Source organism: Euleptes europaea, chromosome 17, assembly GCF_029931775.1.
Source record: "Euleptes europaea isolate rEulEur1 chromosome 17, rEulEur1.hap1, whole genome shotgun sequence".
NCBI classification, from domain to species: Eukaryota; Metazoa; Chordata; class Lepidosauria; order Squamata; family Sphaerodactylidae; genus Euleptes; species Euleptes europaea.
In genome coordinates, this window is record NC_079328.1 from 16,296,457 (window position 1) to 16,312,657 (window position 16,201).

General features: G+C 44.8%; 1 protein-coding gene across 1 annotated transcript in view; it reads left to right on the forward strand.

Annotated features, from left to right (window-relative positions):
* Window positions 1-13,422: 13,422 nt before the first annotated feature.
* The window catches only part of CRIP2 (cysteine rich protein 2), a 46,755-nt gene continuing 43,976 nt past the window's right edge, over window positions 13,423-16,201 (forward strand). The window contains exon 1 of the mRNA XM_056862591.1: window positions 13,423-13,472. Coding sequence (XP_056718569.1) covers window positions 13,430-13,472 — 43 coding nt within the window. The 5' untranslated portion in view covers window positions 13,423-13,429. The remainder of the gene's footprint in view (window positions 13,473-16,201) is intronic.

Below are 16,201 nucleotides of genomic sequence, written 5' to 3' on the forward strand. Positions count from 1 at the left end.
GAATGTGCTCATTCCTTTTTTAAAACCTCTTGGTAACAGATCCCCCCCCCTTTCCTTGTAGTTTATTCTGTTGCTTTTTGTAAACATGTAGGAAGCAAAGTAAATTTAATTTATTGAGGAGAGAATGGGGGATAGTAATTTTACCATATTCTGTTTTATCTTTCGGTAAAGAATAACCAGATGACTTCGTTTTGTGACCAAATTTTCATTGCCAGGATGTTTTATGAGACTGTTGTAAATTTTTTTTTAATTTTGACAGTACCATTTTAAAATTCCATTTATATAATTTCTTTGTAGATAAAATGCCGATGTGTATCTGTTATATTTGGAAATAGAAGGTCTAGAAACCAGCAACAAGTTTAATGTGTTGTCGAAGGCTTTCACGGTCAGAGTTAATTGGTTCTTGTAGGTTATCCAGGCTGTGTAACCGTGGTCTTGGTATTTTCTTTTCCTGACGTTTCGCCAGCAGCTGTGGCAGGCATCTTCAGAGGAGAAACACTGAAGGAGAGACACTGTCCTTCAGTGTTACTCCTCTGAAGATGCCTGCCACAGCTGCTGGCGAAACCTCAGGAAAGAAAATACCAAGACCATGGTTACACAGCCCGGATAACCTACAAGAACCAAGTTTAATGTGCTTCATGCTACAGGTCCTTTGTGGGGTTTGGATCCTTTAACCAATTCTATCATTGCCATGGATCATCCTGGACCACGTGGGCAAGGTGAACATTGCAGTGGGATTGGTGGCCAGACTTTTCAAATTGGGTTATTCCATTTTGGATTGTTCCCATGTGAAATTGGCACGTTGGATTGCTAACAGTTATCCATCAAGCCTCCACTGCAGAGTGTCCATGGCTCAGTAGTCATGCCTTTTATACAGAAGGTCCCAGGTTCAATCCTTGGCATCTCCAGTTGAAAGAAACAAGTTGTGATCTCTACCTGAGACCCTGGAGGTCCGGTGCTAGTCAGACCAGATGAGACTGACCTGGATAGCTTCATGTGTCGAATGGATTGTGGTGCTATAGGGACAGCTCCATCGTTTTAGGCCTGCTACAAATGCTTGAACAGCTGCCAGTTCGGCTCACTTCCTGTTCACCAGTGGTGATCAGGCAGCCAATTAATGAATGGGCTGTTTGGCTATTTGTTTGTTTATATTCACAGGAACAGGCAACTTGCAGCCATCAGATGCTGACAATTGGCTGGGAGTCAGCTTTTGGTCTCTATTGGGGAAATTTTGGTTTGTACCCAGCAACATCGGGGGGAATCAAGATCTGGCTCCCAGCTGATCCATCTTCTTTATGTTCTATATGCAGTGCCACAAATGGGCAGTGTACCAGCATAGAAGGCAACTCGGGAAAGCTTTAGAGCTCTAGCCAGTGAATTGGCACTCGGATCTCCTCCCTGAGGGAGGGTAAAGACCCTCTGCTCGTGCCTTGAGTGGAGAGCTGAGCATTTTCCCACACAGTTCTTTTCTGACCCACAGTAAACAGCTGCTTGAAGGTTCACTGGAGAACTCCTTTCATTAATTTTTTCTTCATCTTTAGGTATGAGAATTCCTATTTCTTCTTCCCTTTACCTAAGCTTTTATCTTTGTGGGAAGATGTCTCCCGACAAGCACTTCGTCTCTTGTGTATAGGACAGAATCATAAGGTTGTCCTTGTTGCTGAAAGTTCACAAAGCACACTGAGATAACCTACATTTTCAGCCTCTACTTCGGGAGCAGTTTCTGTAACCTATGAAGATATCCTAAGGAGCTCATTGACCCAGCTTCCTTGGCACTGAGTTAAAATAGCCTTCCTCATCCTCTACTGCTGGAGATGAAGCTCAACAAATACCCTCCATGCCTCAATTCATATGACAGTTCCCAGGTGTTTTGGATCATTAACTCCTGGCTAGAGGTACACCTCAAGAACATTTCAGGTTTATTGCAGATATAGTACACAATTGAGAGAGCCAGCGTGGTGCGGTGGTTAAGAGCTGCGGACTCTAATCTGAAGAATCGGGTTCGATTCCCCACTCCACATAAAGACTGCTGGGTGACCATGGCCCAGTCACAGTTCTCTCAGAACTCTCCCAACCTGTGCAGAGGCAGGCAATGGCAAACCACCTCCCAATGTCTCTTGCTTTGAAACCCTACAGGATTGCCATAAGTCAGCTGTGACCTGATGGCACTTTCCCCCACCAATACTATTAGAGAATCATTGAGGGTTACCACACTTTGTATTCCCAGCAATGTATTAAGAGTTTGAAAATGTTATAAAAAACATTGCTTTAAAAGGGTTTTTGGGTACCACGGCTTATAAATGGTTGGAAGACGTCTTCACAGCTAAAGGGGCCAAAGTGCGATCAGTATTTTTTATAACGTTTTCAAACTCTTAATACATCGGTGGAAATACATAGAAAGTGCGAACAGTATTTTTTATAACATTTTCAAACTCTTAATACATCGCTGGGAATACCTAGGGCGGTAACAGCCTCTGTTTCTATTTTAAGCTTTTTATTAAAGTATAACTATTCAACTTTGTTAACATTGACTAAATCAACAAAACATTATCGTATCCATCACTGTTACACAGATAATCAAAGGAGAGCATTTAACATGAGTCTGTGACAGTTTCTTACCCCTAAAGTAAGCAGGTCACAGGTAAGAAGCCCCTTCTGAGAAGAAGCTCTCGGTCAATTTTACTTTCCCTATTTATAGGGTTTTTAAATCATCTCCTAACAACAGCTAACTGCCCCACTTGATAACGGTGCACATTAAACTGATATACCCCTGCCATCATGTAGGTCAACCAGCTAGGACTACACATAGACCACTAAGAAGAAAAGAAGATTAATTACCTGAAAGGGATATTTTTCAAGTGGTCATCGGTGTAGTCATTCAACCTGCCCTCCACCACCACCACTGCCATCCCTTATCCCACTTTTCACAGAATGATATCACAAAGGAATGGAGCAAATTCCTCCCCTCCAGGCATTCAAAGAGACATTGCCTTCCCTAAAGAAAAAAGACAGGAATGCCAGTTATTTGGCTGCACAGATGGCCAATCAAAGAACATCCGTTAGAGGTAAGCAACTTGTTTCCCCCCCCTACTATTAACCTTATCCGTTAGGGATGCTTTAGAAGCTTGTAGTATAGGGTTTCAATGAACAGCATTTCGTTTGTTTCAGCTGCACACTCTATCAATATGGACACAGCTCTGTGCAAACATCTATTCAGAAACATCTCTACACATTTTGTGTACATACACTTTTTTATGGTCAGGAGGGGACCATGGGGAGGGGCCATGGCTCAGTGGTAATCTGCTTGGCATGCAGAAGGTTCCAGGTTCAATCCCTGGCATCTCCAGTTAAGGCAAGTAGGTGATTTGAAAGACCTCTGCTCTGAGACCCTGGAGAGCCACTGCCGATCTGAGTAGACAACACTGACTTCGATGGACCAAAGGTCTGATTCAGTGTAAGGCAGCTTCATGTGTTCATGTGTTACCAAAAGCCTCAGCAGTTAATATATTTGCATATTGTAGTCCTGGTCCATCTCAGCGGGCCCAAATCCATTCTCACCAGGGTGGGATCTCTGCTAGTTCCTTGGGCAGGGGAAGAACTTGGGACCCCAGAAAGACTACCCCATTGCTATTCGTTTACTCAAGACACCCCATATACTCCCCCTTGGTTCCAGCACTGTTCCTGATTGCTAACCACGAGAGAAGCCGTGCAGGTGAGAGTGTGGGCTCTTTAAGGCCACCAAAACCCTGAGGGTAGCTGTCTGGAACACCTGGGGGTAAATGGAGCCAGGGAGATGGGGCAAGCTAGGAAGTACAAGGAAAAGGAAGCCATGGGGGAAGCCAGAGAACATAAGAAAAGCCATGCTGGATCAGACCAAGGCCCATCAAGTCCAGCAGTCTGTTCAAACAGTGGAGAACCAGGTCCTCTGGGAAGGAAGCTGATGCCTGAACATCCTGGTCAGGAGAATAATCGGGCATGTGAGACTTTGCAACTATTTCTGTTGCAAAGCAAAGCTGCCAATCCATGGATTGACACTACAGCCAAGCCCATATCCGTGCCTTTTATTATGCAGAGACAGGCCTTTTACATGTCCCTGAGCATTGCACATTTATACATAAACTTACATGTATTATGTTCCCTGGATGTTAGTTTGACAAGGTCCTAGACAGCAGGGTTTCTGTTCCTGGGGCTTACCTAATAATTGAGCCTTTAAAACACCGGTTCCCAAACTGTGCTCCATGGAGCACTTGGTGCTCCGCAAAACATCTCCTAGTGCTCCGTGAAGAGATTGGAAAGAAAAATACTACTGTCATTCGGTTTAGTATATGGTGCTAGGTGAAAATTAGTGCTCCGTGATGAATTTCTCTACAGAAAAATGCTCCATGACTCAAAAAGTTTGGGAACTGCTGCTTTAAAATATAACCCCTTGGCAGTGGTTTGTTTAGCTCTATTTACAGTGGGGCTCTGCGTTTAGCACGTGGGCTACAACAAGATTTAAGCTATATGTACATAAAATGCCTCACTGTATTTACTTCTTAATAGGAATTTTATGTATATAGTTCTGCACCAGCACGACTGGCACTGGGGAAACCCTATAGGTAGAAGGGAGGCATTAGTGACCCCTATACCAGTAAGGCCTCCCTTAGCTTATAGTAAAATCAAAAAGTATTCCTCCAAGAATCCTCAGAGTTAAATATACTTAAGTAAGGTAAATGTCCCCTGTGCAAGCACGGGGTCATTCCTGACCCATGGGGTGACGTCACATCCCGACTTTGTTTACGGGGTGGTTTGCCAGCGCCTTCCCCAGTCATCTTCCCTTTACCCGCAGCAAGCTGGGTACTCATTTGACCAACCTCAGAAGGATGGAAGGCTGAGTCAACCTTGAGCCGGCTGCCTGAAACCGACTTCCGTCGGGATCGAACTCAGGTTGTGAGCAGAGCTTGGACTGCAGTGCTTCAGCTTTCCACTCTGTGCCACGGGGCTCCATACATATACTTACCTGTCATTAAATTCTGGGGCCTCTAGGATAAGTGTTATTTGCTTCAGACTTTCCTGAGGCAAACCAAGTTAAGGTGAGGAAACATGGCTCGGGTTCTGGGCTACATTATTTCTTGTGGGGAGTCTCTGAGCTGTGGGTCTCGTCTGTCACTGGGGCTTAAAAATTAATCCGTAGGGCAATATTTGTTTAATGTTTGAGCTGGGCAATTTGTAATCCAGGACGTGGGCTCCAAAGAAACAAACTTCAAAATTGTGTAACTTTTTCACTTCACTGTGGTGCGCAGGTGTAACAAAAAGATCTGCTTCCCAAAGAATTCCTAATAAATAAGAGCTGCCCAGAAGCTGCCCAGTCTTGTGTCGTTCAGGATTTCTGTTTACATTTGTCCTGAAAAAAGCAGATGTTTGAGGAAAGGGATTAATGGCAACAATTTATATTTGATTTACCATATATTCCTTACTTTGGTAAAAATGGAAAATAGCTCTTGTTATTAATTTGCAATGCGCTAGTCGGCTATATGATCCAGACGTTACTTCAGCCAAGGTCCAAGAGGCTAAAGTACCACCCCAAACCCCCCACTAAAGACTGTTTTGCATCTATAGTAGTTTGTCCACTTTCCTTAACGTTTCTGTATATTTGAGTTTTTTAAAAAACATTCTTTCTAGAAGCTGCAGCATTAAATATATTTGCCCATACGTATAATGCTGAGGCTTCTGGAAGAAATGGTTTCTTTTCCATAAGCATAAAAGCCAAGGCAAACATGAGTAAAGAGGAAAAACTAATTATAAAGCTTTTGGCTTTCTTGATGTTAAGAGCGCTGTACTCTTGTGCATTGTGCTTGCCGGGAGTTGCGCCTTCAAAATTAACTCCAAGCTTGGAGGAAGGGAGAGAGTTGTTTGTTTAGCTCTTTTTAAGCTAGACATTTCTGTGTCTAGGAGATTTTAGCTTCAGTTAAGTGTCTGCAGGAAGCCACCAGTGAAAGACAGAACCTAAAGAGATACCAGTTAATGATTTTACCGTTTCTATTTTAAGTTGCTGCAACACTTGGGTAAAGTTTAAAAGGCAGGGATACTTGCATATGGCTTGTCATATCAAGTTACACTTTGGGGGGGGGAAAGGGCTATCGAGAGCTTTTCCGCATGCTCAAGTTACTCTTGATTTTCTTGGGAGTCAATCCACAAGCACCGGAATTGGTTTGAGCATGGTTCTTCCACATATCTGCCCTCTCAGTACATGTTTAGTTATGGAACCAGTTAATTTTCTTCTGCATGAGGCCTAAATAATGAGGATTTTCAAGGGACGGTGCTCTTGTCACCGCCGTCATTATCGATGGTGTCAGAGCACCCCTCTTATTTTTTAAAAAAAGGCCCTAAAATATCAACGCTCTGGAAACGCTGGGTGGATTGGCGGGCAATTGCCCACCTAAACTACCCACTTGGCAACCCTACCCATTCTCCAAGAATTCTCAAAGATTAGAGTCAGAGACTCCAAAAACAGTACAAACCCTGAGATGTAATTAACCTGGCCCTGGAGAAATTAATACATTAAAGTAGCTGGATGTTTTGGGAGAGAAGGCAGCATGGTATAGCCTGATCTTGTCAGATATTGGAAGCTAAGCAGGGTCGGCCCTGGTTAGTATTTGGATGGGAGACCACCAAGGAATACCAGGATTGCTACGCAGAGGAAGGCACTGACAAAATATCTGTGTGTGGGTGGTCTCTTGTCTTGAGAAACCCCTAAGGGGTCGCCATAAGTTGGCTGCAACTTGACAGCACTTTATACACACACACACACATACACACACAGCTAGACGTTTGCTAATGGTCTCCTTACCTGTTCAGCGCAGCAACTTACTCCTCACATTGTTTAGACTGCTTTTCCAGACTGGACACAACATTTTGTGGGAAAAGGCCAAGGCAAAGCAGGAGTTAAGTAGTTCTGCTATGTCCCTGCTACCTGTTGTCACCATCTTCCCTGGGCAGCAAACCTACCCCTGCCTTGTTCTTCTAGCTCAAAACATAGCCAAAGCAGTCCTTGAGGGTTTTAGTATCCTTGGCAAGCCTCAGCTTATTCTTGGCTTTCGTCTTCCTGACACCGTCCTTCTCTTTTCATCCTTGGTTATATGTTCTTCCTCCCATTTCCTCCCATTTCCCTTTTAAGTCTGATCTCATCAGAGTGATCTTTGGGCAGCCCTAGTGGCTTCTGTAATTGCCTTCTGTTTTTCCTTCTTGCAAGAACAGACTTTGATTGTGCCTTCAGTATTTCACTTTTCAGAATCTCCTATCCTTCTTGCGCTTTTCCGACAACGCTCAGTTTTCAGAGGCTCAGACTGTAGGATCATTCAAAGGGATCTTCAACCCGGTCATCCTGACTAATGCAGTTTTTATACATTTATCTTGATCAGGGATGGAGACAGAGATATTAATATAAACGTTAACACTTTAACAATCTTTCCCAAGGGTACAAAAAAATTTCCTCGGTCTTCCAAAACAATTGCCCTTTTTTCTCTACGCATATCACTTGGCTTGGATCCTCAAGAGCGTTATGATCCGGTTTCCTTGCTTCTCAACATTCTTATCTTATTCTGAACTATTTTGGCTTGGCCTTCCTGGGATTCTTGCCTCTGAGCGATGAAAAGCAAAACAATCCATTGTTTGGGGAACATGGTTCCCAGGGAGTAGTCTCTGTAGATAAAACAAAAAGTTCCTTCTGACAATTAACAGCTGTAATTCTGCATCCCTACAAACTTTCTTCAGCCCAACAGAACCAGAGAAAGCAAAAGGTCCTGATTGTTCATTGAAATAAAATCCATCATTTTCAAAAAGAGCTTTAATGGATCAATTCAAACTCACAGTTCAAAGAACCATAGGAACCAACTGTATAAAATATACATACCCCATACCTTTTCCGGTTGTCTTTTAGAACAAAATTGAATTTTATGTGGAAAAACATTTTTAAATTAGACACTTTCTTTTTTTAAGGTTTATTAATAAAAATGGACAGTCAACAGTAAATAGATACATAAACTAAAAACAAATAGTCACATAAAGTCACATACAGTACTTTACAACCTTGCATCCGTAGTCCCTTCTCACTTAACCAAAACTATATCTTATTATAAAATGGACATTCCCATTCTTTGAATAGTTCTTTTCTATAACAGGTCTACACCATTAATATCATTATTTCTTTGGTAAGCGGTTTTCAACGGCTTTTAAAAACAGGTCAGCGTTACATTTTTCCCCTCATTAAAAACTTTCAAGAGATGACATTTCCTGAAATGCTCTAGACAGCCTGTTCAAGTAATAGTTTGTCACTGAAAAAAGCCTGAGGACAATCTGAAACCTTCCTAACTTTCCTTGACGTTTGGGACTGTAAGCTCCCCACCCCACTGTAAAGAGTGAAGTGCTCTCAAGGGAGAGGAAGTCCAGGAACTTTTCAGTTTCTAGACCGTTAAGAGCCTTAAATGTTAACAGCGGCATTCAACTCGGAAACAAACTGGCAACCAATGTAGAAGTTTCAAGACCTTGGTAGTGTGGCAGAATTTATTAGGTTCTGTCAGCCACTTGGCAGCCACGTTTTGTACAAAATGAAGTTTCAGAGTTGTCTTCAAACACAACTCCACGTAGAGTACAACACAGCAACAAGGTTACAGTAACATCGATCAGCATGCTGGAGTCCCCGGAAATTATGCGCTCATTGACCGTTATGTAGCATGCCGCTGCTGACACAGCTTGTTGCCACTGTCGGGTGTGCTACGGCCCCCGGGCTTCACCCTGGTTCCTTTGTCCATGTGCACCCTGGCCCACGTGCAGAGTTCAGCAGGGGGTGGGGATGCAGATGCCAATCCACCCACCTACTTTGCAGGAGACCATCAATGACATTGAAAGGAACAAACTCTTAACAAACTTGAGGACTCAGAAGGGCCCTGTACTGGATGGAAAGGCAGGATAAGCATGCTTAGATAAATAATTTTAAATATAGTCAAAAAGGGCAAGAGTCCAGTAGCACCTTAAAGACTAACAAAAATATTTTCTGGTAGGGTATGAGCTTTCGTGAGCCACAGCTCACTTCTTCAGGTATCTGAAGAAGTGAGCTGTGGCTCACGAAAGCTCATACTCTACCAGAAAATATTTTTGTTAGTCTTTAAGGTGCTACTGGACTCTTGCCCTTTTTGACTACTGCAAACAGACTAACACGGCTACCCACTGTGAATTTTAAATATGTTTTTAAAACTTTAAATAAAAAACATTGCCAACATTTCAAATATTGGAAGGAGTTTCCAGCAGTAGAATGGGACTTTCTCACCTTCCCATCTTACAGGCCAAAGGACTCCCCACAGTGCTGCTGCTGGTGGACAGGAATCCCCCAGGGACAGCACGAGAGGGAAACCTTCCGTGGAAGGAGAAATCCAGCAAAACCCATTAGTGGAAATGTACTGCTGCATCCAACCCTCTGTGTATAGTTCGATTATCATTGCTCAAAAAAGATATTGCAGAGAGGGGGAAATAGGAGAAATGGGCAACCAAAATGATCAAGTCAAAAGGCTACAGATCCCGGGGCTTTTCAGTTTAGAAAAACGACTTCTCCTATTTACAGGGTTTTAAAATTATCTCCTAACAACAGCTAACTGCCCCCACTTGATAAGGGCGAACACGCTTGGCTAACTGATTATCTTACTTCAAACACCATAGAAAGTTATCTATACGTGAAACGCCTTCTTAGAATATATTTAAAAAGTTCGTTCATTCTTGCACAGCCAATCAGATCTCTAATGGCCAATCAGATGCCCTGTTAGGCAAAAGCCTTTATGTGGCCCCACCCACAATCTAAAAACTCTTGGTGGCTTCCAGGAAGGTGTCAGCAGGCATCGTGCTGCCTATGGGTACCGTGCTAAGGACTTCTGTTCTAGTCACTACATGTTCTGTTCACACAGACATAACGTTCCCTCTCCTTCAGCTAGGAGGGAAGGGTTCATCCCTTATAGCTCTGATGAGCCCTTGGACAAAACCATGTCCTGCCATTCATGGTTGTTTATGGGTTTTTATTGAATTCTTTTATAATTTAAAATGTTATTTAAATTTTTTAATGTATTTTGTGTTTTAATGTATTACGTTTGCCACCCTGGGGACCCTAATCGGATGGAAAGGTGGCATAAAAATGTTTTAAATAAATAAAATCCAGCCTTTTCAGAACTGAGCAGGCTAGCAGTAGTTAAGACCCTCATTACTATTTCCTCTGTTATGTCATAGAGAGTGATCCCATAGTGACCAGAATTAAAGTATAAAGGATGGAACTATTCATGAATCCCAAGGCATTACAATACATAAGATCCCAGCCTCCTCTTAGGGGTGTGTGTGTTAAGTGCTGTCAAGTTGCTTCCAACTCATGGCGACCCGATGAATCAATGTCCTCCAAAATGTCCCGTTGTTAACAGCCTTGCTCAGCTCTTGCAAACCAAGGGCCATGGCTTTCTTTACAGAGTCAATCCATCTCATGCCGGGTCTCCCCCTTTTCTTGTTGCCTTCAACGTTTCCTAGCATTATTGTCTTCTCCAGTGACTCTTGCCTTCTCATAATGTCTTTTCCAATGACTCTTCTTGGCTTCTCACAAAGTGACCAAAGTGTGATAGCATCAGTTTAGTCATTTTAGGGCCAGTTCAGGCTTGATTTGATAGCTAGAACCTGCTGCTTTGTCTTTTTGGTGGTCCGCAGTATCTTGGTCCTTCCACCCTCAATAATTATTCATGATTGCTTCTGTTATGGTGGCTGATGCTTGTGCACACACAGCAAACAAAGACTGACTTGGCTCATTGGTGTACATCTAAAGTTCTAATGACCATTTAATGAAAGCTGTAAATGTAATTCCTATACGATATTTGAGCTTGTATAATTAATTATTACATAAGAACACAAGAAAGACCATGCTGGATCAGACCAAGGCCCATCAAGCCCAGAAATCAATCAATCCATCAATCAATCCATCCATCAATCCATCAATCTATCTATCTATCTATCTATCTATCTATCTATCTATCTATCTATCTATCTATCTATCTATCTATCTATCTATCTACTTACTATCTACTTACTATCTACTATCTATCTACTATCTTCTATCTATCTATCCATCTATCTATCCATCTATCCATCCATCTATCCATCTATCCATCTTCTATCCATCCATCATCTATCTATCCATCCATCATCTATCTATCCATCCATCTATCATCTATCCATCCATCATCCATCTATCATCTATCATCTATTCATCTATCATCCATCTATCATCTATCATCCATCATCCATCTATCATCCATCATCCATCTACCATCTATCTATCTATCATCTATCTATCATCTATCCATCATCTATCCATCTATCATCTATCCATCTATCATCTATCCATCATCTATCCATCTATCATCTATCTATCATCTATCTATCATCTATCTATCATCTATCTATCTATCTATCTATCATCTATCTATCTATCATCTATCATCTATCTATCTAGTGTACCTTTCCCCTCTGCTCAGGATTGATTGGTCTGTGGGCATAAAGCATCTGGGCAGGGCCAGATTTAGGTTTGATGAGGCCCTAAGCTATTGAAGGTAATGGGGCCCAGCTGTCCTTTGTCAACAACAAATTGTCAGTGTTTTTTGTGTTGAATATAAGCTATATGGTAATTTATGGACCTAATAGGTATCTCAAGCCATCTGCACATAACAAAATATGTATTTTATCAAAGGAATTGTTGAACTGAAATACAATTAAGAAGTATATTAATAGTGAACAGTGGGTAGCCGTGTTAGACTGTCTGCAGTAGTAGAAAAGGGCAAGAGTCCAATAGCACCTTAAAGACTAACAAGAATATTTTCTGGTAGGGTATGAGCTTTCGTGAGCCACAGCTCACTTCTTCAGATACAGCTAGAATTTGAATCCATCTGTCTTTAAGTAGAGGACTGAATTCAGAACATGGCTCATTACCAATGCTGATTTCTCCACATCCATCTCTCCCCTGGACATCATAGACTCTTCTGCATACCACACCTAATCCCATCACGCCTGCTATTCACATGTACATACTGTTAACATTTACATACTAATGCTTGTCTGAATTCACTCTCCTCTACTTAAAGACAGATGGATTCACATTCTAGCTGTATCTGAAGAAGTGAGCTGTGGCTCACGAAAACTCATACCCTGCCAGAAAATATTTTTGTTAGTCTTTAAGGTCCTACTGGACTCTTGCCCTTTTCTATTAACAGTGAAATAATTATTAAGCTCTAACTTAAAATGATAACACTGTTGCTGTATGTAGGTTTTATTTGTTTTTTATCTTATATTTTGGAAATGTACATCCAGTTTTTTTTCCCCTTTAAATTTTTGGGGGGCCTCCAAGAGAGCGGGGCCCTAAGCTATAGCTTGTTGAGCTTCTACGTAAATCCTTTGTCAACAACAAATTGTCGCTGTTTTTGTGTTTAATGCATGCTATATGGTAATGTATGGACCAAATAGGGGTCTCAAGCCATCTGCACATCACAAAATATGTATTTTATCAAAGGAATTGTTGAAATGAAATACAATTAAGAAGTATATTAATAGTGAAATAATTATTAAGCTCTAACTCAAAATGATAACCCTGTTGCTGTATGTAGGTTTTATTTGTTTTTTTATCTTATATTTTGGAAATGTACATCCAGTTTCCCCCCCCTTTAAATTTGGGGGGGGGCTCCAAGAGAGCGGGGCCCTAAGCTATAGCTTGTTGAGCTTCTACGTAAATCCTGTCAACAACAAATTGTTGCTGTTTTTTTGTGTTGAATACACGCTATACGGTAATTGATGGACCTAACAGGGATCTCAAGCCATCCGCACATCACAAAATATGTACTTTATCAAAGGAATTGTTGAACTGAAATACAATGAAGAAGAAGTATATTAATAGTGAAATAATTATTAAGCTCTAACTCAAAATGATAACCCTGTTGCTGTATGCAGGTTTTATTTGTTTTTTTTATCTTATATTTTGGAAATGTACATCCAGGGTTTTTTTTTTCCTTTAAATTTTTTTTTGGGGGGGCCCTAAGCTATAGCTTGTTGAGCTTATAGGTAAATCCGGCACTGGCACCTGGGGGGGGGGGGAAGCCACCAGGCTGCTCCGCCCCCCCCCCCCCCGCGTGCCCTCCGCCCCCGGGATGCCGCGCAAGGAGCCGCGTGCCTTGGACACGCCCGCAGGCGGCGGCGGCTCCGCCCCTCCGTTCCATTCCCGGGCCGCGGCGCCAGGGCGCAGCCAATAGGCGAGGCCGGGGCGGGGCCGGGCGGATGGAACGCGCGAGCGGGGCGCGCCCTGGGAATCCGCGCGCCGCCGCCGCCGCGCCTGCTGCTCCTGCTGCTGCTCCTGCTGCTCCGCCTGCTGCTCCGCCAGCCAGCCATGGCATCCAAATGCCCCAAGTGCGACAAGACCGTCTACTTCGGTGAGTGGCGGCTGCTCGTCCGGCGTCCCTCCCGGGCCGGCTCTGGATCCCGCGGCGCCCAGCGTCCCGCTTGCTTCTCCTCCCCGGCAAGGGAGGCTTCGGGGGCCACGTTGCAAGAGGAGGAGGAGGAGGAGGAGGAGGAACGGGGGGGGGGGTCAGAGGCATCTTCCCGACCCCGCTGCCTTCCCAATCAGGGTCTGCGCCGCCGGCAGGGCGTCTGAGCGAGTGCAGAGTGCCGCCTCGGGGTGAAGGGTGGCCCGCTCGGAGGGGGTCAGCCCTGCAAGAGGCTGGCCCGGGGTGCTGCTGCACCTGCTCCTGGCCGCAGCCGAGGCGTCCCAGCACTGGCCTCGCTTGAAGCCCCAGGGACCCCTCCCCATTGCTGGCAGAGGGTCTCTGCCCCACCCCCCACCGGTGATCGTGGGATGGATCCTCATGGCCCCCCACCACCAAAAAGATGGCTCAATAGATGATCCCTCTTTAGATGCTCATCCTCATGCCCCCCACCATCAAAAAGATGGCTCAGTAGATGCTCCCTCTTAGATGCTCATCCTCATGCTCCCCCACCAAAAAGATGGCTCAATAGATGCTCATCCTCATGCCCCCCCACCACCAAAAAGATGGCTCAATCGATGCTCCCTCTTAGATGCTCATCCTCATGCCCCCCCACCAAAAAGATGGCTCAATAGATGCTCCCTCTTTAGATGCTCATCCTCATGCCCCCCCACCATCAAAAAGATGGCTCAATCGATGCTCCCTCTTAGATGCTCATCCTCATGTCCCCCCACCACCAAAAAGATGGCTCAGTAGATGCTCCCTCTTAGATGCTCATCCTCATGCCCCCCCACCAAAAAGATGGCTCAATAGATGCTTCCTCTTTAGATGCTCATCCTCATGTCCCCCCACCACCAAAAAGATGGCTCAGTAGATGCTCCCTCTTAGATGCTCATCCTCATGCCCCCCCCCACCACCAAAAAGATGGCACAATAGATGCTCCCTCCCGCCCTGACCTGGATGGCCCAGGCTAGCCTGATCTTGTCAGATCTCAGAAGCTAAGCAGGGTCAGCCCTGGTTAGTACTTGGATGGGAGACCCCCAAGGAAAACCAGGGTTGCTGTGCAGAGGAAGGCACTGGCAAACCACCTCTGTTAGTGAAAACCCCAAAAGGGGTTGCCATAAGTCAGCTGCGACTTGATGGCACTTTATACACACACACAGGATACCCCGGGCCATATGCTTAGAACAAAGGCCATTTGTGCACGGGAGGCTTTGCCTTGGATTTGCCGCTCTCTGGATGCACGTTTTCCCCATCCAGATTATCAAAACTCTGCACGGGGGCTTATTGTTGAGTTTTGAGGATTCGGACGGGGGGAAATGTGCATCCAGAGAGCGGCAAGTCCAAGGCAAAACCTCCTGTGCGTAAAGACTTCCCAGGGGAAGGGACCCTTCCCTGCCTCAAAGGAGCCTCTGCATCCAGGGGCAGTCAACCGCAGAATTGCACTGCTGGGAGGCAGCCTCAGGGGGAAGAAGGCTTTGGCCCCTGTGCCCTGTTTGGTGGCTGCTGTGTGGAGCAGGATGCTGCGTTAGATGGACCGCCGGGTTGATCCAGGAGGCTGTTCTGTAGACCGGCCATAGTTGGAAAGGGAACGCTGGCCTGATCCAGCAGAGATACTTGCACGGGTAGCCAAAGGGAGTCGCGCTCCTCTGCCCTGTGTCTGCCGAAAACCTCTTCTCTTTGCACAGTTTCCTTGACCCAAAAGTTGCACGGTTAGATTCGAGTCCAGTAGTGCCTTAGAGGCCACCAGTCGGAAGGAGGGAGGGTCGCCGTAAAGAACGCTTGTAAAGGATGCGAGGGGACAGCGCCTGTTCCAAAAGTCCGTCCCTTCCAAAATGGCCATTTCGCACATCCTCCCATCCCCCCAAAGTTCCTCCCAATTAATTTTGCCTTCCAACAAAATGAATTCTGTCCTCGTCCCCCCTCGCTCGAGCTTGTTGCTAGGTTACCAGATTTCTACTCCAGTCTTTTTTAGCCTCTCCTTCCGCCTGTGCTCCTGACCGAACGGATCCTGTCTCCAGTTAGCTGTTACCTACCCATGTGGCGTGTGTGCGCGCGCCTGTCTCCATCCCACCCCCTGCTCACATCATGCCCAAGGGGGGCTCTTGAGCTATTGTCTTAGGGATGGATGTTTCATGGCAGGCGTCATTAACGGCCAGCGGACTCTTTTTCCTGCACCTGCTGCGAATCCTGGAGGAGGGAAATCCTTGGAATGAATCTTACCTTTGTTTCATCCACGCACGACCATGCATTTGAATCATCTTACAGTGATTTTTAATCCGTTTCCCTACAAGATGGCAGTCGGGATTTCTCTCCTCCCCCACCCGCCTTTTTGTTGTTTGCATTGTGGATGGTGGTTCAGGGTACTATTTGTTGCTTCCGTCCTTTCCTTCGGAAGTTGATCGGAGGTGCGGAAGGAGCGCTCCAGGTGCCCAAGGAAAAGGATTCGACTCTGGCTCATGTTCTCCCCCTCAAAACCTTTCGATTCCTCTGCTGTGCAGAGAAAACCTCCTTTGGGTGTATGTCAGGTACCAGTGAGGAGGAGGACAAGAGAAAGATGGGAAGGAGCTTTCTATGTGGTAGCCACCCTAGATGTTGAACAGGCACATGGGAATCCTATAAAAAGCAATTTCTATGCCGGGGATTCTTTCCAGTATACCCTGGCCCCTATGCCCTGG